Source organism: Tasmannia lanceolata, unplaced genomic scaffold (genome assembly GCF_043159265.1).
Source record: "Tasmannia lanceolata isolate RefF3 unplaced genomic scaffold, GAP_Taslan_0.1 ptg000008l, whole genome shotgun sequence".
Lineage (NCBI taxonomy): Eukaryota > Viridiplantae > Streptophyta > Magnoliopsida > Canellales > Winteraceae > Tasmannia > Tasmannia lanceolata.
Window position 1 is genome coordinate 15019397 of NW_027518685.1, and position 22262 is coordinate 15041658.

Genomic DNA, 22262 nt, shown 5'->3' on the forward strand with positions numbered 1-22262 from the left:
TTCAACTTAACCCCTAATGTTTAAAAAGTTACAAGTTGACCCTGTGGTTTTAATTTGTGTAAGGTAGGCCCCCTCAGTTGACGGTTCGTCCACAGACTGAAGGGTTAGGATGATCCTATGGAGCTGATTTTTTTAGCACACCCTATCTATGTCAGGGCCCGTCAAATGAACTCTTTGGATCATCCAAACAATGTAGGCCCACTGTGTTTTTTGACTGGCTAAGTTGAATGTGTCAACTGAGAGGGTCTACCTTACACAAATTGAAACCACAAGGGGTCTACTTGTAACTTTTTAAACATTAGGGGTTAAGTTGAATGTGTCAGAAACCACAGCGGGTCTAAGTGTATTTTTCCGTACATTTTTTATAGAATTTCTCTCGAAAGCAAAACTTCTAAATTGTAGGGTTGAAGGATCGAGGGAAGAAATTTCTGACACAAAATGAAAGGGTATGGGCCAAATCCATTAACAAATCACTTTAGGATCAATACCAACAAGAATTTTTGGGGGTCCCACAGGACGATATGCATGTGTAATTGAGACCGTTGATCTTGCAGATCGTTATGAAACGACCCATATGATTCTAGTTCCAAGTCGAACGGACAGAGGTGAGGTCAATGGAAACAAACTGAAGTAGTGGTCTTGAACAGATGAAGGGACTCAGATCATGTCCACATGGTACGCACAGGAAAAGTGGCTGTTAGGCTGTCTTTCTCATATATAATGACATGCGCGCTTGTTTTAGGAGTGTCCCAAACAGCCACTGTTACCTGTTACTTACTTTGCTGCGTGTACCAAATTTAGGGCTATGTTTGTCATTTGAGCAATGATAGAAGGGAATTGCTAGCGTCCGTCCCAAAAGGCTTTTTGTAGCGGGTCCGTCGCACTTCAGACCAGCCACCTCGTGAATTGCAATGGACCAGCCGCGATAAGCCTTTTGCGATGGATGCCAGCAAATCCCATAGTAGAATGAAGGGCGCCCTTGCAAAAATCAGCTCCAAGAGCAACCCTATTGGTTGATTTATGCAAGGTGCAACGCCTGAAAAAGTGGAATGCGCCTAAAAAAGTGGAAAGCGTGTTGACTTTGCATAAATCAACCAATAGGGGCGCCCTTGGAGCTGATTTTTGCGAGGAATCCCTTCATTCTATCATTCCCATTGTCATTTATGAAAATAAGGGTATCATTGTAATTGTTGATGTTGTGTTACTTGTGTGGTGGCATGTCTTCCTACTGTCCCTCTTTTGCGTAGAAGCCAAGATGTCTTAGGGGTTTAGCTTGGCATTTAGGTGCCACATCAACAAAAACTCATTTGTTTGGTTGCCAATATAGCATTGAAATCCCTAGAGACTACCAGGAATGTCTCTTGGTTAATCATTGCTTGTTTGCTGGTGTGCCACCCTTTTCTTCCTATAAAATATAAGCCAAAAGGTAGTTTTTTGCTTGGATTTCTTGGGAATGATGCTCTACTCTCTGTCACCCTCTTCTCTCGATATTGGTAATAACATTCCCTACCACTACTCTATGAGGTTGACAACCAAACACTACTTACCACTATTCTATGAGGTAAGTTCCAGCCTTCCAGGTATACAGACCCAAAAGATTTCAAGCTGGCAACTATCTACAATTGGACAAAAGTACCCTTTGGATATCCAGTCACTAGCAACCTCACATTGGACGAACTAAAATATCCTTGAAACTTTGTTGAATGCAGGGGAAATTTTAGTTTTCCAGCGTTTGGCTAATTCAATTTTCATAGAAAAAAAAATCAAAAAAGTTTCTGCTATCTAGGAAAAATTATTTTCCAATAACATTCTGGAATTTTTCCATGGAATTATTTTTTTTTTTTTTTCCATAATCGGTTTCCCCATATCCAAATGATCCCTTTATGGGGACCCAAATGAGTTTCCAAGTTTGACCAATTTATTTTCATGGATTTTTTCCCTAAAATGACAAAAAAAAATCCATTCTTTCCCAAAATAAAATATTTTAAGGGTTTTTTTTTTCATAATTTTTCCCTAAGATCCAAATGGCCCCTTATTAGAAGACGAAATTTTAGTTAGCAACCCAAATACTGTAATTGAGAGAGGGAGGGAAGAAAGCTGATGTGGATTCTCTGCCAAAGAGTTCACATTCACTCACTAGGTAGACCACATGTCTTTGAACTTTATCCCTCCCTTAATTTGCATGCCTGACAATTTCTCTGTTTTTTCAGTGGTTCTGCTTCAATTGTAGCCAGATATACTTCCTTTTCAATTATTATTATTATTATTATTTTGCATGGTATAGAATCTGCAGACAAGAAAATTAACATATAAACATGCAAATGCCCCTTTTTTGGAAGAGGCTCATTTTCATTTGATACACAATATTTCTTTTTAACAACTTTAGAACATCGACCAAAACAAAGAAACTCCATCCTTAGGCTGAAGATTCAAGGTAAACCCTTTAGCAAATTTTTTTTAAAAAAAGAAAAAGAAAAAAAAGAGGAAGTTTAGTGGGTGTGAATTTTTCTCATCTATTTACTTAATTTCATAGATTCTTACCTTTGTTCTTATGATTCGAGTTGGGTTTTATGGTGGCAATGATGAATTGTGAAATGGGTGTGAGAATTTCTCTTTGATTTGATTATAGTTTTGAATTTGGTAGTAGAAATTGTGATATTATTGGTCGGTTTGATTGGGAGCTCAATAAGATCATGATTATGTTTGAATGTTTGAAGTGTTTTTGTTGAGTAATGTATCAAGGATTGTCCTTTTTGGATGTTTGTTAGGTTTTGTCTGTTGCTTGATAGTGTATGTTTGAACATTTTTTATGAGTATTTTGCAATTTATAGACATGTTTTTGTTTCAATCCCTCTGGATTCTTCTTCCTTTCCTTTTTTTTTCTTGAAAAAATTAGGTTTCTCTTTTTGGTGTTTTTGTTCCCCACATGCATACAATACTGAATATTGTATTTTCTTATTAAATTCTTGAGATATTGTCTTATTTGGTTGGAATTTAAAACGTCTTTTAGTATTTATCTTAATTCATTTGGTCTTCTATGTCGGACCATTTGCCAAGCCGATTAGGGATTGAAAAACGCCTTTACTAATAGGGCCTTCCTATCACTACATGGTTTATGAGAGTGAGATTTTCCTTTTGTTTTCTCTTTTAGATATGATGATTGTTAAATTGGCATAAGGTTTTCCTTTTCATTACTTTTATTTATTTTTTGAGTTCTAGTGGTGAAAAGTTGTGAGCTATTGGAGGGGATAATTGGGTTGCTGCTTGGCAAGGTGTTGCTTACATTTTATGATTTGGCATCATTCTTATTTCATAGTGTATCTGGGATTTTTCTTTCTGTTAGTTCATGGAATTTTCCATCTGGTAATTAGTTTTCATGCCTTTTGGGTTTTATCTTGCAATTTCAAGACATGCATTTGTTTCCAATCATCAACTTACTATTTGGTTGTTTCCCTTTTACTTTTGCGTGGTTTTCTTTTTTTGCACTTGAATTTTGATGGGCTTTTTTTTTGTACGTTTTTTACAATCAAGCAACTGTGTGGAAGTGATCAGTCTGCTTTTAGGTGTACTTTTGGTTTCAGATATTATTAGCTCCTCACATCAGCTCATTGTTTCTTGGATATCCATGATTTAGAATTAAACGACCTAGTCTCTATGAAGATTAGAAGTCATTAATAATGATATTTTTGGTTCTTATCATGCTAATGAACCAACAACTTCGTAATTTTAAAGATTTTTATGCTAAGATGTTCACTCTTTCGACGAAACTGTTTCTTGTTATCATCCTTGTGATTAAATCAGATTGATTTGTAGGTTTATATGGTTGTTTCCTATGATTTAGCCGACGCTTTAAATTTATTGCCGACATGCGTGTCCTGCCGTGTCCGACACGCGACACTTGGACACGCGTGTCGACACTCCTTTGGACACTTCTAAAGGTATTCTATAGGTGATGAGACTTAATGAGGGCGTGTGAACACATTTTCATACCGTGTCAAGTGTGACATTCAGTTTTATTATTGAACATTGTGTTTACCTCTTTTATTAGTAAGCTTTCTTTTATAATAAACTCTTATTTTAGCTCTTCTTTAACTAATGTTGGCGGCTATATCCCCTCTCACAAACCTAAAACCCTAAACAAACTCTTATACCAATACAATATTCATTGTTTCATATCGATCCCCCTTTCTCGTTGTATATTGGGGACATAGTAGAACTATTATAAATTGATGAATGCGTTATTATTTGATTATCTTGTATTTGTTTTAGATTATAGTTCTAATTCTACGATTTATTAGTTCGTTAAATGGATATCATATTTTTATTGTTACAAATTATGATAGTAATCAGTAATGTTATATGTATGTAAGTGTCACCATTTCTAAATTTTTAGATGTTGCCATGTCAGACAACTCGTATGTGTGTCGAAACTCAACACATGAATCCGTATCTAGAAATCATGATTACATATACTTTGTATTTTAGTCGTGTCCCCGTTTCTAAATTTTGCGGATTTGCCGTATCCGATACTCTGTGTCTGTGTCGACATGCGACACTCGTGTCCGTGTCCACAAATCATAGGTTGTTTCTTGTTGGGATTTTTTTATATTCATTTTACTACATTAGATTTTCAGGTTATGAACTGAGTCTATAGGTTGCTACTGTATATTATAGGGGAAACTCCTCTCTCTGCATCTGTCACGTTGATAGCTACTCCATCATGTCACCAAAGGCATTAGACTACGAGTCATTGAATGAGAATGTTAAGAAGGTTGCATATGCTGTTAGAGGTGAGTTGTATCTCCGAGCTTCAGAACTTCAGAAGGCAGGCAAGAAGGTATATATATTTTTCCCTGGGACTATCTTCCACTTCCTTTATTATGTTTTACTCTATGTTTGTCTACAAGTGGGTTGGCCTTGCTGTTCAATGGTTAGTCTCACATAGCTTTTGAGTGTTTGTAAGAGCAGGTGGTTTTCGCAACTAAATTTATGGTCTATTGTTTGCTTTAAATTACTTATTGAGTTCACCAAAGGTTTGACTGCAGAGCACCACACTCCTTGTTGTAGAGCAGCATGAGTAGCTGCCTTGCTTAGAAAAGTTTGGTTTTATGACTAGATTTTTGTTATATTGTATGCTTTAAATTGTTTAGAGTAGTTGATATATAATGAAATCTATCCATTAAAATTTGCAAATTATTTTAATGGATATATGATTCCTTGCAAGGCTTTGATATATGAAAGTAGGTTTTTGCTCTCTATGATTTATGCGTGTCAAAGTAAACGGTTACTTTATAGGTTAGGTAGTTAACTTGTTGACACAATCTAAGCAAATTTAATGGTTTTAGATGAGTTTATTTTAGTTTATTTTTTAAATATAAATTTCCAATGTATCAAGTTCCACTTGTTCTTTGCAGATCGTTTTTACCAATGTTGGCAACCCCCATGCTTTAGGACAGAAGCCACTGACCTTTCCACGCCAGGTTCATCACCATTGCCATATTCCTTTATTCTATTTGGATGTGTACTGTACGATTGTTGGATTTGATTTTTATCTCTTCCACTCACCTCTGGAATGCCTATTTATGCACTTGAAGAAACAAGTTAATCAATACCCTGTAATTTTATACTAACAAAAAATTGGTATTATGCAATCTATTTTTGGCAACTTAAATCAGAAATTTTTTCCCTGCACAGTCTTCTTATTGTTACTTGATTATGGTAAGATATTGATGATTGAAAGTCTATTTTTCCCTTGAAGTTTTTTTTTTCTGACATGAAAGTGGTTTGGTGCAGGTGGTAGCGCTATGCCAAGCTCCATTTCTGTTAGATGATCCAAATGTGGGACTTGTTTTTCCTGCAGATGCTATTGCCAGAGCTAAACATTATCTTTCACTTACATCGGGTGGTTTAGGTATACCCCTTGATACATTGTTCATGTTCTTCTCTTTTCAGGGAAAGATTTCTGAGTCACACCAGTTTTTGAGAGTTAAATGCATTTTGATGTATACATGTTACTTTTTTTATATCGTATTTGAGGACGGCTTATATCTATTCCTTTATGTGGATAAAATTAATGAAGTGTAGTTGGAGTTGTTAAGGGCTTTTTGTCAAAAGGTGAGACTTAAGAGTCTCACTCCTTGAGGGTGAGAGTTAGCCACTCCCAATATAATATTTTAGGAATTTCAATTCATCTTAAAAGAAGGGAATACCATGAACATGATACGAAACTAATAGTTTGCAACTTTTTTTGATCAATTAGGTGCCTATAGTGACTCCCGAGGCCTTCCAGGAATAACAAAGGAAGTGGCTGAATTCATTGAAAGGCGTGATGGTTATCCGAGGTAATCGATGGATATGGAAATGGATTTAAATATTTTGAATTATTTATATAGTGGGTGAAGTGTAATTAAGTTGTTAGAGTAGTGGCTGATTGTATCAATTGCATCGTTTGCAGTAATCCAGAACTTATATATCTCACGGATGGTGCCAGCAAAGGAGTAATGCAGATCCTAAATACTATGATTCGCAATGCAGACGATGGGGTACTTAGTCTTCCATAACGATTTAGTAAACAGAAGTTAATTAGCAGAGGTTAATCTTCCTTGGTAGTGGAGAAAGAACCTCAGAAGTTAATTAGTAAACAGAGGTTCTTACTAGTAAAAAGAACCTCAGAAGTTAATCTTCCTTGGTTAGCCACTTTGTTTGTTATTTTTGATGTATTAATATACTAAGCACTTGCATATTAGCAGATTTTGGTTCCAGTTCCCCAATACCCACTTTATTCAGCTGCAATATCTTTATTTGGAGGTTCACTTGTTCCATATTACCTAGAAGAGACAGCAAACTGGGGTCTTGATATCAATAACCTACGCCAATCGGTAGAACAGGCCCGGTTCAAAGGAATAACTGTGAGCATGAATTCTTTTCTATCATCATTTCTATATTGATCCATGTTTCACCGTTTTTAAGATATCAATACTTGAGAAACACCAGCTTGACTTGACTCAATAAAGACTCAGGGCATGTTAAGGGCTTGGCTTAACATGAAGAAACCTGAAGAAACTCAATTAGTATTCCTAGCTTAAAAAATAGGATATTATTGCTTTTGAAATTGAAAACTCAAAATCTCCACTGCCATTTAAAAAAAAAGTTCCGGCGCTCCACTGAGTTTGGAGTCAGCTTGTACTCAGGCACTCATTGAGTCTGATTTCGTTTTCAAGTTTTCGGTCTTGATATATATATATATATATATATATATATATATATATATATATTTTAATTGTTTTTTAAAGTCTTGATATTCATGCGTCATAAAGAATATCTATTGCAATTGTTGCTGATTTTATATAAATTGAGAATATCAATTGCATTTGTTGCTGATTTTATATAAATGGATACTGTGCATGTACTTATTTCCCACTTATGAACTGATATCTTATAATTTTCTCATATTTTTTGTTAAAGGTTTTCCAAAAAGCTTATGTCTGACGTATAACTGCTTTAGTGGTTATTGATGCGAGAAGCTGCTTTCTAAAGTGTACATTTTTTTCATGCCTTTTTTTCTTTCCTCCTTTTGATATCGAACTAATATTTGTTTAGTAAATAAAACTTCTTAAGATGCTTTGAAATCAAATGTCATTTGTGCCCTCATAATATTTAGCTTTATTTCTTTGAAGTCATGATCTTTTAAGTCCTGTAACTTGCTACTGCTTGGAAATTGGGAGATTAGGTGGGTTTATCACGGTTCTAAATTTCCACGAAAACCAATACGAAACGACCCAAATGTTTCTATTTCCACCTCCACTGAAACACATATTGAACCTGAAACACATAGCGAAACTAAAACTGTAAGTGTATTAGAAGCATGGTTTTAAATTTCGACCGAAATCCGAAAGTTCAGATTTCGGTGGAGACCGACACCGAAATGACGAAAACCCGAAACGGTATATCTCCAAAATTTCACCCAAAAAACCTGTTTTTTTTAGTTAATTTAATATTTCACCGAAATTTTGACCAAAATTACTGAAATTTCGGCCGAAATTTAATATTGAATTAAATAGTCTTTTCTTTGTTGTACCGGATTTCGATCGAAATTTCGAAATTTCAGGGGTCCGAAACCGGTACCGAAACCGAAATTTTAAACCATGATTAGAAGTATACTACATTAGTATGTGATACATAATTATATTTATATGAATTGCATGTGAAATGAGGTGTATGTATTAAATATAAATATTTATATAAATTACATGTGAAATATGGTATTACAGTTTATCAGCTTTCTGCACTAATGCCACAAATGCATTATACCCATTAAAGTTTCTTGGTATCAGTGTCTGCAGGCAGTATAAATGAATATGCTCACCTCGCATGCATGGACATGCAGGCGCGTGTAGATATGTTTGAAATTTCGAATGTATGACGCAAGTTTTTAATGATTTGCTTGAAGTAAAGAAGCTGCACTGCTAGTGCTAGCCTGCTCACTTATAGGCTTGAGGCAGAATTTCTGTTAACCACCCCTTTGCCCGCTCATAAATAATTTTCTTTCAATAAGTTTAGATTATATCCAACAAAAGAGAAAATTCCAATTAGATAGGATAACATGGAGTCTTATTTTATCTTATATTTCTTGTTTTAAATTATAGGCTACGTATTATTCTAGTTTAGCAACTTCAAATGCCTCTGCATTTCATCTCTTATGCATTTGAATTCTATTCATGATAATAGTTTCTTTTATTAACATATTACCTATTTCTGACTCATCCAAACACTTATATGTTGGATTTAGGTTCGGGCTATGGTAATTATAAACCCAGGAAACCCTACTGGTCAATGTCTGAGTGAAGCTAATATAAGGGAACTGCTAGAATTTTGTTTCCAAGAAAATTTAGTCCTGCTCGCAGATGAAGTTTATCAGCAGAACATATATCAAGATGTGCGCCCCTTTATAAGTGCAAGAAAGGTATGATATACTCTTTTTGTTCCTTATTTCAAGGAAAAGCTTTTTTCTGGTTTATCTTTAACTAAAACTAAAATTTTCTTTCTACTGCAAGATTTTGATGGGCATGGGTCCACCCATAAGCAAGGAGGTGCAGCTTGTGTCTTTCCACACTGTCTCAAAGGGATATTGGGGAGAGTGTGGACAGCGTGGAGGATATTTTGAGATGACTAATATTCCTCCACAGGTTTCTTTCTTTCTGAGATTTGTCTGAGTTTTCCATTTGTCTTGTAAATCACAGGTTGAGCATTTCTTGCTTGCTAAGCACTTTATTATCTTGCACGCATTCCTTGTCTGTAGACTGTTCTACACTATCTTACGATGCTATGAAATCTCTATGTAAGGAATAAAATCAAATAGTAAATATGCATCAAGAAGTTTTTCAACTTTTAAATTATTATAACATTCCATGAAATTATATTATATATATACATATAAGTGAACTATGTAGACTGGGATTAATCAGACCCTAAGAAGGTGTATTAATAATAAGAAGAATACTTCAGGTCTTAAAACCCGCTTGGCATAATCTGGTTTTCAAGGGAGAACTTAGGACGGAATTTGCAAGAGAAAGTAAGGTGACTCTGGGACTTTAGAAAATTGCAGAGTTTCTAGGCTAGGGGAATCAATCTTTTTCTTGCAAGTTCATCAGGGCTTATATAGAAATTATAATTGCCCACAGTATTTTTATTGCTCTATTGTGGTTTGGCGCTCAACAACCCCTTTTAGAGTTGTCTTGAAGCATAGATGCTCAATTAGTCTACAACCTCATTGATGATTGGGAAGAGTGTAAACGTGATTTCTCCGATAGTTATCAAGGATCATGCTGCTCCACAACATTATGTGCATCTGGCATGAGTAGGTGACTACAATAAATTCCGTTTGCAGGCCCATGGAGTGGAGACATGGTGGAAATTAGATTACATATACACTTGTATGTTGCTAATAGGTTGTGGGGCGTGGTATTATATACGCATTTATGAGTGTATACAAGTCATTAGATTAGATTACTTTTATTCCCTTTGGCTTTTGTACAAAGGGTGTTTGATGTAAGTGGCTTTATATTAAGTATATAAAGAAGAGGTGACAAGTCATTTTTTTACTTGAACTCCTACATCCTAAACAGTTTGTGTGGTTTGGCTTCTTCTCCTAACTTCTCTTCATTCTCAACTTAAATCAGTTTTGGCTGGCATGCCAGTTCTCTCGCATCCCACAGGAGTTAAAAAGGTGGCTGACCATTGTCCCTTGCCGGCATAATTTATTCCTAGTATAGTAGCTAGAACATGAGGCAGAGTTCTAGTGGCAGCTAGGTCACGCTTTCCTAGCTTATATACTTGTGTGGCCGATATTCCATAGCAAATTGGGCTGTCATGCTGCATGGATTATCGAGGTCGTTCTCTATTGATTCATACTTTGACTGGTGTAGCTTTTACTTGTAAATGCAGGGGTAAAGCTGCATACATTTAGCTCTCCCCAGACCCCGCAATGGCGGGAGCCTCGTGCACTGGGCCGCCCTTTATATTCTCAATGGTCGTTATCCTTTAGCAGCCATTGGATGGATCATCATGACTATTTGGTTTGCTGGGTTAGTGCCCTTGGAGCTAACAAGGTAGAGACTTTGTTCTTTCCTTGCGAACTTTGAAGCTAATTTTCAGCATAACAAAGGGTTGATGGGGCATGAGTTTGAGGTTTCTCCATCCTAGTGGATATGCAGGAGAATTTTCATCTTCCTATGGAGCAAGAGTGGGAATGAGGATGAAGATGGTTGTGATAGTAGCCTCTCAAGGATAGGTTCAATTTAGAGGTAGGGCAAAAGAAGGATGAAGTTCGTCCAGGGTAAGTGTCTAACATGGCAAGTAGGCATGGGGACCGAGAAGGCTCATTCCTTAATATAGAGGAGGGGAAATTTGTTGTCATATTTAAAACATTGTCAAAACTTAAAAACAAAAGAACAAATAGAAGTATGCTGCATCATTGACATGCTCAATTATGCAAACTGTCTCCTTTTAGAAAAAAAGTTTGGCTACATCATCATCCCCTTACCCTTCCTTGTCCTCCCCTCTCCTCCCCTCTCCTCTCCTCTCCCTCCCCTCCCCCCCCCCCCCTCCCACCCTCACACACACACACCACCACCACCACCACCACCTCCATCAAGCCCCCTCGTATATTCTCATCACTAAATAAACATACATTGGATGGGTGGAGTTTTGGGGTTCACATATGCCTCTCAGAAGGGGCCCCGGCTTGGCTTCTCATTTCTCCATTTCTTTCCGGTCATCTTCCACTCCAATGTCTCCCTTGGCGAGATGCAAAATACTTCAGTTTAGTTCTTGGGTAGTAGCCAATAGTTTGTTCACTCACCCTTTGTCTTTCATGTCAAAGCATAGTTTCTGCTCGACCTCTTGGGGCATCTGCTAAGCTTCCTTAACTTTAGCCTTTACCCAAGGTTTTAAATTTTGATTTCGGTTTCGTTTTCGGTCGGCACGAAATGGAAACATTTCGGTTTTGGTGGAAATCTTGTAAAATCACGGAAAGGTATGGAAATATATGCAAATCATGAAAATATAAGATGAAGCTTTGGAAAATGCTAGAATAAACACAAACACATATCACATAATCAAGAAAGCCATCTGTAATGGCTTAATCACATCGAACACCAAGTGACACGAGTTGTCTCACATATCTGGAACAGTAAAGTCAATAAAGAAGTACAATGTAATGAAGTATAATAAAGTACAATGACCAGTCTTCCCTCCAAGGACCCAAACTCTATGTCAATACCATAGAATTACGAGGCATTATTGGTCTCATGCTGATATGACATCTCATGCATAAAATACGGTTACTTTGCTGTGTAGTTCAATGATGTTGCCTACCAAATATCATTCTCTACATTAATGAAATGAAATAAAATGCAAATCCACACATTGAACTATATGATTATTCTTCATTTTTCCCTTTTCAAGATCAGGTTGTACACGAATTGTTCTCAACCATTTTGAGTAAATCATACAATTCTTGTTCACCTATTTTTTTAATGCGGTTGAAGTTGAATTGTGCATTACTTGCTGTGTAACGAGAACCAAATCAGACAAATTAAGTTGTGAAACACTAAATCTTAGGATTTTAACAACTTTGTGTTAATTAGTCTGCTTACTCTTGACTTATGTCTCTCCATTGCAAAGTTAACTTTGTTAACAAAGCACTTCTGAATTACTGATGCTGCTTGTTTTCTTGTTGTTCTGATACAGACAGTTGAGGAAATTTATAAAGTTGCATCTATTTCACTCAGTCCAAATGTCCCTGGCCAGATATTTGTAAGTCAAAACGTGGTTAATTAAAATCTCCGTCATCTTTAGATATGTAATTATGTATGTTACTTTTGAAATTAGAAGTGGTGTGCTGGTGTCAGAAATCTCTTTTAAACTAATAAATATGAAGAAGGCCAAGTCAACTCAGTTTGGCTGGGCTTTGAATGCTGACTCCAAATTCCATTTTTTAAAAGTGGTTCGGCTCCACTATTTTTCTTCAAGTTGAGGACTTTCTTGTTAACTCAGTTGAGTCGTATTCAGAAAATGAAAGACCAACTGAGATGCCTTGGAGTATTAGAACAATGTTAGAAGTTTGAATTTTACGAGACCTAAATTTTTTGAACCATGTTATTATTCGCTTCTTATTCCCCTTCAAATTTTAGTATGTGATATATTTCTGGCATGCTTTCTTTTTCAGCTAGGGCTGATGGTTAATCCCCCCAAACCAGGAGACATCTCATATCTGAAGTTTGCCACAGAGAGGTAAGGGCACCTGTTTTCCAACTGCCAGTTAATTAGCCTCCGTTTTTTAGTTCCACACTTTATTTCCCATGATTACTCTTGATCATCTCATAGGTGAGATGAGTTCCACGAGATTCCTTGATTAATTGGTGAATTAATTTGCATGAACAATTAAACATAGAACTCAACATTTTTGAAAAAAATCTCTGTTACGTGATGCCGATGTACTGCGATTCTCGTTTTTATCAGTTGAGGATTGTATGGATACGTTCTGAATATTATCCTATGGATGATACATGGTAATTTTTTCCTGAATAATGAATATGCAGCAAGGCAGTCCTTGACTCACTGAGGAGGAGAGCTCATATGATGACTGATGGATTCAACAGCTGCAGAAATGTAGTTTGTAACTTTACGGAAGGTAAGAACAGCTAACAGTATTGTCATTCCCACCCATGTTTTCATTAAACTCGAAAACTTCCATTTTTCCAAGCACTTGGCCATTGAATAAAGAAACGGTTTCAGGAGCCATGTATTCGTTCCCACAAATACGCTTACCACCAAAAGCAATTGAAGCTGCCCAAAAGGCTGGAAAAGTCCCTGATGTTTTCTATTGTCTCAAGCTTTTGGAAGCAACAGGCATATCTACAGTCCCTGGTTCAGGCTTTGGCCAGAAAGAAGGGTAATTACTCTGCAAATATCTTTTCTTCTTGATTATTCTCGAGGGAAAAATGCATTAATTATGATTTAATCCATGTAATTTACAAATTTTTCTATGATATCCTTTACTGTTCAATTATGATTAAATCATCTCTTAATCAACAAATCAAAGCATAAAAAATTTAAACTTCACTAGAACTTAAAGAGAGTCCAGGTCTACCTGAAAATCGCTTGAGTATTGAACCCCCCCCCCCCCCCCCCAAACACACACACACACACCACTCCCAACAACAAAAAAAATTGTTTATTTCCTGTCTTGGGTCCTCCAAACCCAATGAAGAGGAATCTGAAGGGTGTTATGCAACCCATCTTCTTTATCTCGAGATTTGATCAGAAACACTCGTAAGAGCAGCTTGACTGACTCATTTGATATTTTAGGTTGTTAAACTTGTCAATTTGTGAAAAAATCGATCAATTTGGTTGACTTTTTCAAGAATATGCTCGAGCCATAACCCAATTGAATTGGGCCATCAAATTCTATTAGTTCTTTGAGAATTCGTTAAAATTTTCCATGATGTAAAGGGACTCAGTTACCTTTTTAACTAGATCGGCTATAGTTGACAAAATTCTTCACAAAGTTATTTTAGTACTGTATCTAGTCTTAAACAATATAACAAAGTGATCAAAGCACAATTCATATTTGGAAATGGCTGAACAACTTAAAATTATCCAATAATATATTATATGCCTATATTATTTGCATATTCATGCACAAATATATGGCTTACACATGATATCAAAACTGTTGGAATATGTAACTTGCCTAAGGCATTTAGGACTTTGTACATCCCTTTATGTTTTAGTATAAAGATATGAGTCAGGGGGAGATAACCCTAACTCATTCTATTTTCTCTGTCTAAACTTTCGTCTAACATGGTATCAGAGCCTTAGGGTTTTCTGATCCCTAGGGTTCCGTATCATCCTCCATCTTCTACGCCCCCCCCCCCTCCCCCAGCTTCGAAACCCAACTCCGGCCTAAGTTCCATCCGAGGCATGCCGACACGCTGTCTTTTTCCTCCTGAGAAGGAGTCGTTCCCTCCGAGCCAAAGGCACCAGGCCCTCCGTCCCCGTTCCCCACGAGTCATGCCTCTCCTCCCCCGCGCAGCAACCCCTAAAACATCTTCCACACAAGGTGGAAATTCCAAGAACGAGGATCTGCACCCCCCCCAAATTTTTCCAGGAAAATATTTTCCCACCAACCCGGAAATCTTTTTCCAGGACCGAGGATGTGCACCCGCCCAAAATTTTTCAGGAAAATATTTTCTCACCTTGGAAAACCTTTTCCAGGACTGAGGATCTGCCCCCCCCCCCCAAAAAAAAATTTCCAGGAAAATATTTTCTGACCCCCCTCCCCCCCAAAATCACTTTCCTGGAAATAAGTTTCCAAGGCTGTGTTTTGCCCCGCACAAGAATTTTTTTTTTTTCCAGCCCCCAATTTGCAGGTCTGCTGGTAAGCCTCACACTCCAAGTTTTTCAACCCCCATCATTTTTCCTCCTCTCCCTTTCATCCCTTGGTAAACCCTACCACTATTTTCTCCTTGTTATTATGTGTTAGATCTTCATCTCTTACTCTTACCCTACTTTGATTCTAGTTTGTCTTTGCGGCTCCCCTCTGTGCCTCATGGCTTCCCTCTTGTCAAGCTTCGTTGATGCTCGTCATTCTTGGAGCCGCGTCTAGCTTTCTTGGCGTATCCTAGTTTGCCCACCTATTTTGTTATCTCCTGATATTCGTCTTGGTTTGGATTGTCTGTTTCTTTCTTGCTTGTTGTTATGGAGGAGGTGCTTGATAATCCTTCCACAGGAGTGGCTCCTGGTGTTTGTCCGACACCCTCTTTGGCGTCTTCTTCGTCATCATCTCCATCTGTGGATGGATCATTCCCACATATCACTACTGTTAAGTTGGATGGGGCAAACTACGTTACTTGGAAAGCAGCCGTCGAGAAGTATCTTATTGCCCGTGGGAAAGCCCACGTCATTCGTCGTGATCCTCCTCCTACGACGGATCCCACCTTTGATCGCTGGGAACAGGAGGATGCTCTTGTTTGTACCCTTCAGTGGCAGAGTATGGCCCCTCAGCGCGAGGGACATTATATTGACCATTGCTATACCCTGCATCCCGAGCTTCGTCAGGCACGCTCGGCTCACATGGGTGCTACTACTACTTCGGCTTCAGATTGCGCTCCCTCTGCTTCTGTTCCTGCACCAGCTGATTCCGCCTATACATTATCCCGTGCTGATTATGAGGAGTTCCAGCGTCTGCGGCTCAGTTCTCGTCCTCCCTCTGCAGGTTTCGCCCAGCCAGGTAGTTCACCCACTACCCTTCTATCTAGCTCAGGGTCATGGATCATTGACTCTGGCGCATCCAATCACCTGACTGGTAACTCTTCTCAGCTTCATTATTTTCGCTCTTTCTCGTCTCCCTCTCAGTCTATCACCCTTGCTGATGGGTCCACTACACCTATCACTGGTGTTGGTCATATCTCCCCTCATCCTGCTCTTTCCTTATCTTCTGTTTTATGTGTACCAAAATCACCATTTAGTTTACTTTCAGTTAGCCAAATTATTAAATCTCTTCACTGTTCTGTCTCATTTTTCCCATCTTACTGTTTATTTCAGGATCTCTCGACTGGGAAGACGATTGGAACGGGTCGTGAGGTAGATGGACTCTATCGTCTTGACTGCCGGCCGCCTACTGTCTTACATAACTCTGTGGATACATTTCACTGGCATTGTCGCCTGGGGCATCATTCACTTCAGCGGCTGCAGCAGACTTCTCTGGTTCCCGGACCTTTTTCTAGTTTTCAGTGCGAGTCCTGTGAACTCGGGAAGCACCGTCGTGTGTCGTTTCCGTCCCGGATCATTAGTCGAGTGTCTAGTCCTTTTGAATTAGTCCATTCTGATGTATGGGGACCCTCTAGGGTCGCGTCTACTACTGGCTTTCGGTATTTTATTGTGTTTATTGATGACTTATCACGCATAACCTGGTTATATTTACTGAAGAGTCGATCCGACGTGTTCTTTGCTTTTCGCACATTTCATTCTGAAATTAAGAATCAATACAATTGCAATATTAAATGTCTTCGTACTGACAATGCTAGAGAATATTTTTCTGATACTAATGGCTTTCAATCCTATCTCTCCCAACATGGGATTTTACATCAGTCTTCATGTGCGTACACCTCTCAACAGAATGGTATTGCTGAGAGGAAACTTCGTTATTTGCTTGAAGTATGTCGCACTCTTCTTTTTCAGATGAGTGTTCCTAAGGCATACTGGAGTGATGCCCTTCTCACGGCATGTTTCTTAGCAAATCGCCTTCCTTCCTCTGTCTTAGAGGGTGCCTCTTCTTTCGAAATTTTATCTCCTAGTAAGGAACAGTTTCCTCTGACACCTCGTGTATTTGGATGCGTTTGTTTTGTTCATCACCTTGGACCTGGCCGTGACAAACTCGATCCCCGGTCTGAGCATTGTGTCTTTCTGGGGTATTCCCGTACGCAGAAAGGCTATCGTTGCTATCGCCCTCGTCTGCGTCCCTGGTTTGTCTCAGCCGATGTTACGTTCTTTGAGTCTGAGGCATTCTTCCAACACGACGCCGCATCTTTCACCCATTCTCTCGAGTCCGAGGTCTCGCTTCCCTTACCAGATCTACCTGCTTCTCTTCAGTCATTTCCTATTTCCGTGCGGCCAGCTTCTGCAGCTTCTACTTCTTCTGCCACGTTGGAGAAGCCAGCTCCACCTAAAATTACACAGCAGTATCAACGGCGCCAAGTTACAGATAGGTCTCTTCTACCTCCTCTCGCACAATCATCTTCTGAGCCGATGATCCCTCTCTCCCGCTCTCAGGTATCTTCTCTTCCGCCTTCCTCTGTTGTTTCTGATTCTCCTATTGCATCTCGTACGAGATCCCGTTCCACTGCACATCCTATTTCGAGTTTTGTTTCTTATGATAAGCTCACCAGTACCTTCCAGAGCTTTGTTTCCTCCTTGTCTTCTATGTCTTTACCACAGTCAGTGGCTGAGGCTCTTGACCATCCTGGCTGGCGTGATGCTATGAACCTAGAAATGGGCGCTCTTCATAGTAATGATACATGGGATCTGGTTTCTCTACCCCCTGGTGCCCGTCCTGTTGGTTGTCAGTGGGTTTTCTCCATCAAATACCTCCCCGATGGTACTGTCGAGCGCTTAAAAGCACGGTTAGTCGCGAAAGGATACACTCAGACTTTTGGTGTTGACTGCACTGAGACCTTCAGTCCCGTTGCGAAAATTCCCTCTGTCCGTGTGCTCCTGTCTCTTGCTGTTAATCATAGCTGGCCCCTTCATCAGCTGGATGTGAAGAATGCTTTCCTCCATGGCGACCTGACTGAGGAGGTGTATATGGAGCAACCACTAGGGTTTGTTGCTCAGGGAGAGACTTCCTCCTACGTGTGTCGCGTACGCAAGTCACTCTATGGCCTCAAATAATCTCCGCGTGCGTGGTTTGGGAGATTCAGTGAGGCAGTCATGCGCTTTGGCATGAAACAATGCGCAGTGGATCACTCAGTCTTCAGTTATCACTCTTCAGCTGGGTGTATTTTGTTGATAGTTTATGTGGATGACATAATCATCACAAGGAGCAATTCACAAGGTATACAATGTTTGAAAACCTTCTTGCAAAAGGAATTCTCTACTAAGGATTTGGGTCAGCTCAGGTATTTCTTGGGGATAGAGGTTGCTCGTTCTTCTAGAGGCTTGTTCCTATCACAGAGAAAGTATGTCTTGGACTTGCTAAAAGAAACAGGCAATCTTGGAGTTAAATCAGCTTCTGCACCCATGGATCCTAATGTGAAACTCGTTCCAGAAGAAGGAGAGTTGTTGGAGGATCCTGGCAGGTATCGCAGGCTTGTCGGTAAACTTATATATCTCACGGTTACTCGGCCAGATATTTCATATGCTGTTGGAGTTGTCAGTCAGTATATGAGCTCTCCACGTACTTCTCACTGGGCTGCGGTGACACAGATTCTCAAGTATTTGAAAGGGGCTCCAGGGAAGGGATTGATGTTCAAAAGACATGGCCATATGAAAGTTGGAAGCTTCTCTGATGCAGATTGGGCTGGATCCCCAGCAGATAGACGGTCCACCACTGCGTATTGTACATTTGTAGGTGACAATCTTGTTTCATGGAAGAGTAAGAAGCAGGATGTTATAGCTAAGTCCAGTGCAGAGGCTTAATACAGGGCAATGGCACAGACAAGCATGGAACTTATTTGGCTACGTTCACTTCTTTCTGAAATTGGCTTCATTTCATCTTCTCCTTTGCAGCTTTATTGCGACAACAAAGCTGCAATATACATTGCCAACAATCCAGTCTTCCATGAGCGCACCAAGCATATTGAAGTGGATTGTCATTTTATCCGTCAAAGAATCCAGAAAAGAGAGATTTGCACTGTGTTTACTCGGTCAGGGGACCAATTAGCTGATATGTTTACAAAGTCCTTAAATAAGTCAAAATTGAGTGATATATGTAACAAGCTAGGAATGTATGATATCTACATTCCAGCTTGAGGGGGAGTGTTGGAATATGTAACTTGCCTAAGGGCATTTAGGACTTTGTACATCCCTTTATGTTTTAGTATAAAGATATGAGTCAGGGGGAGATAACCCTAACTCATTCTATTTTCTCTGTCTAAACTTTCGTCTAACAAAAACAATAACAGTCCCATTCCTTTCTCTAGGTAATTCCTCATTCTCTCTTTGGATTAGCTGATATTTTCTTCATTGACGTACTTCTCTTTATCTTTTGACGTATCATCATTACTTTATCAAGAGAAAAGCAAGAAAAAAAAAGCATAGTGTCTGTTGCTATTCGAAAACTTTCTACTTCAAGAGTGTGGTTCAACTTCATAGCCACATTTCCATTCACTTCAATTACATTTATCTGCTTCTGCTTAGTTAGAAACTTGTAGCGAACACAAAAATTGCATGACTAATGTATAATATAAAAGAAAGGAAATTTTTTTTGACTGTTGACCATTATCATTAATCAGAACACCCACTGCCACATGTTCAATGACCAGGGCCACGAATCGTGTTGGACTTCGTAAGTACCACATGTTCTACCCTCATTGCATGATCCTACTTCCTTGGTCTAGGGTGATAAAAAATGTTTTTTTGAATGATGAATAAATTATTAATAAAAAGGATAAGAGCCAAATGACCGAGATGGTCAAATAACATCAATACAAAAGCAAAGATTGCTAAAGAGAGAAATAAAAACTGCAAAAGGAAAACATCCAGGAGCTGAAACATCCTCAAGGAGGTAATCAAATAACGAGATTGTCTCTTAGTCAACACATGAGCGGGCAAGAGAATCCGCATAAGAATTGGCCGACTGCCAAAAGTACTGAATCTCTATATCACAATCCCATCTTGCCCAGAATCTCTTCTGTAGCATCAGAGAATTTCCAATGGCAACTGGCCCCGTCTCTCACCCACCTGCCCACCTTTGAGACTGGTCTGCAAACCAAATTCCATGAAGAACCGCCTTATCCTCTGTTTTGTTTGAATCTTTCTCACCTATAGGTCCCGAAAATCCCATAACACCTCTCTATTGACATTCCTAAGAAACGTCCGATGCAAGGTATCGGGCCTGGGCTCCCAAGATTTAAGCCATCAAAGTTCAACTTCAAGTTCCCAGGAGAAGGAGAAGGTGCATCCCACCTGTAGTGAGGACCCTCCTCGAAGCATTTGCTCAGCCTAATCTCCTCCCCAAGACCCGTGGAAAGAGGTCACCGATATTCCACTGAAAGTAGAAAGGTTCAATGGTCACTGAACAACAGAGAAAATTTGGGGTTGGCATTGCTGCACATTGATCTTTCTGATAAGAAATTCAGAAAGATATGAACGTATAAAACTGTGAGAAGACCAAAGTTCCGATTTTCTATTAGAGGTTGGCACATTTCATGTTTTGTGGGTTCTAAGTTTTCTACACTTTGATGGTTTTTTATACTTAACAACCACAGAAAATTTGCATATAAAATACTCTTTCCAAGCCATTGATTGTTTACATGCCCCAACTTGTGGTTGAGATCTCTTGACATGTGACCTGCACCCATTGGGTTGCTTAGTGATAGTCCATCAGATCTAAGGTCCCATCCCTAAACAAACGTGCTATGTGTATGACTATTCTTGTTAATCAACATGTTACTTCTTGGCAAAATTTTAAATTTTGGTTTCAATTGACATGGAAATGGAAACATTTCGGTTTCGGTGGAAATCTTTTAAAATCACAGAAACATGGATACTTATGCAAATGATGAAACTTTGTAAAATGCTAGAATGAGCACAAATAAATACTTAGAAACCATCACGTAAGCAAGAAAGCCATCCGTAATGACGTAATCACATTAAACACCTAGTGACATGCGTTGGTCCCATGCTGATCTTGCATCCCATGCATATTATACGGTCATTTTGTTATGCAGTTCAATGATGTTACCTACCAAATATCATTCTCTATATTAATGAAATGAAATGAAATGCAAATCATAACATCTTTTCATTATTTGGTTGTTCTGAGTTCTGACTATTTTGGTCGAAGTTTGAAAATTTCAATAGAATTTCGGTCGAATTTTGGGATTTTTGATGGAAATAATGACATGGAAGGAATTCGTTGAGATTTCATTTCATTGAGGATGGAAACAGAAACATTTTGGTCGTTTTGGGGAAATTTAAAACCATGCTTATTGGTAGTTAATCTCAAAAGAAAGTTAGCTTTCTTAGTTTAATTTTTTAATATAATACTGGAGTTTGGGTCATGCCGTAAAATTAAGAGATAATATCCACATCCCCTTGTTTTGATATTGACATTCTTACTTCATTGTACACTTTTCTGATTGGATGGTACAAGTGCATCAACAACCAGTGGGAGAAGTTTAGAAGAGGACAAAGAGTGTCAGTATCAAAACAAGAGAGTGCATGTAACATCACTCAAAAGATTATTATATTTTGATGAAGGCTTAAGTGCTAAATTAATCAAGACATGGGTTAGAGCGGGTAAGTTGGGTTTTGTGCAAAAACCGAGAAAACTTAATCCAGCACTCCAAAAACTCAATACAATACTCTAAAAGCAATGGTATTCATGTAAGTTTCCTTTATACAATTTCGCAGTAAATATATTAATTGAGCTACTTCTTTTGTAGGGTCTTCCACTTGAGAACCACCATTTTGCCAGCTGAAGAAGAAATGCCTGCGATCATGGCTAGTTTCAAGAAGTTCAATGATGAGTTTATGGAGCAATATGAAGACCACAAAGGTTATTCAAGGATGTAAGGAAATAAGAACTCTGATCTGTACTACTTGGATATACCTTTGGGAACCATTATTCAAGGATGTAAGGAAATAAGAACTCTGATCTGTACTACTTGGATATACCTTTGGGAACCAATTATTGTATTCAAAATCAAGGTGTTATAATTTTCTAACCTCTCTGAAAGTGGGGTTGGCATCGCTTCAAATTGACCTTCTGATAAGAAATTCAGATATGTATAAAAGTGTGAGAAGACCAGAGTTTCAATTTTCCATTTCATGATTTGAGGTTTCTGTTTTCTATGCCCTCAGCTTGGTTTTTGATGATCACACCCCCTCTGACTGTTCGTTTGAACCCATTCATATGATTCCGAGACAACCAAATCAACACTTGCAGAAACATAACATGCTTCAATTTAATTTCTTTGTCAAGATTAGCTGATTTGTTTTCAGAAATAAAAAACTATTTTATGTCCGAAAATGAAAAC

At 38.5% G+C, this 22262-nt stretch overlaps 1 protein-coding gene across 2 annotated transcripts; it reads left to right on the plus strand.

Annotated features, from left to right (window-relative positions):
* The first annotated feature begins 1990 nt into the window (after positions 1 to 1990).
* LOC143884517 (glutamate--glyoxylate aminotransferase 2) lies at positions 1991 to 22049 on the plus strand. 2 transcript variants are annotated; one of them, XM_077388142.1, is made up of 14 exons: positions 1991 to 2140; positions 4675 to 4837; positions 5415 to 5480; positions 5794 to 5911; positions 6260 to 6341; positions 6455 to 6542; positions 6750 to 6908; positions 8789 to 8962; positions 9054 to 9185; positions 12250 to 12315; positions 12728 to 12792; positions 13101 to 13192; positions 13297 to 13453; positions 21669 to 22049. In XM_077388142.1, the coding sequence occupies exons 2-14, from the start codon at positions 4721 to 4723 to the stop codon at positions 21796 to 21798; spliced, it is 1446 nt and encodes a 481-aa protein (XP_077244257.1). In that variant the 5' UTR covers positions 1991 to 2140; positions 4675 to 4720; the 3' UTR covers positions 21799 to 22049. The 2 variants fall into 2 exon arrangements, with proteins under 2 accessions (XP_077244257.1, XP_077244256.1); XM_077388141.1 differs by lacking the exon at positions 1991 to 2140 and adding an exon at positions 2276 to 2434.
* The last annotated feature ends 213 nt before the right edge of the window (positions 22050 to 22262 follow it).

Bases quoted from the DNA above. Each gene is read 5' to 3' on its own strand.
- LOC143884517 (XM_077388142.1), top strand. From the start codon at position 4,721: ATGTCACCAAAGGCATTAGACTACGAGTCATTGAATGAGAATGTTAAG. The intron at 6,909-8,788 runs GTGAGCATGAAT...TGTTGGATTTAG, and splicing joins CCCGGTTCAAAGGAATAACT to GTTCGGGCTATGGTAATTAT. The intron at 13,454-21,668 runs GTAATTACTCTG...CTTCTTTTGTAG, and splicing joins GGCTTTGGCCAGAAAGAAGG to GGTCTTCCACTTGAGAACCA.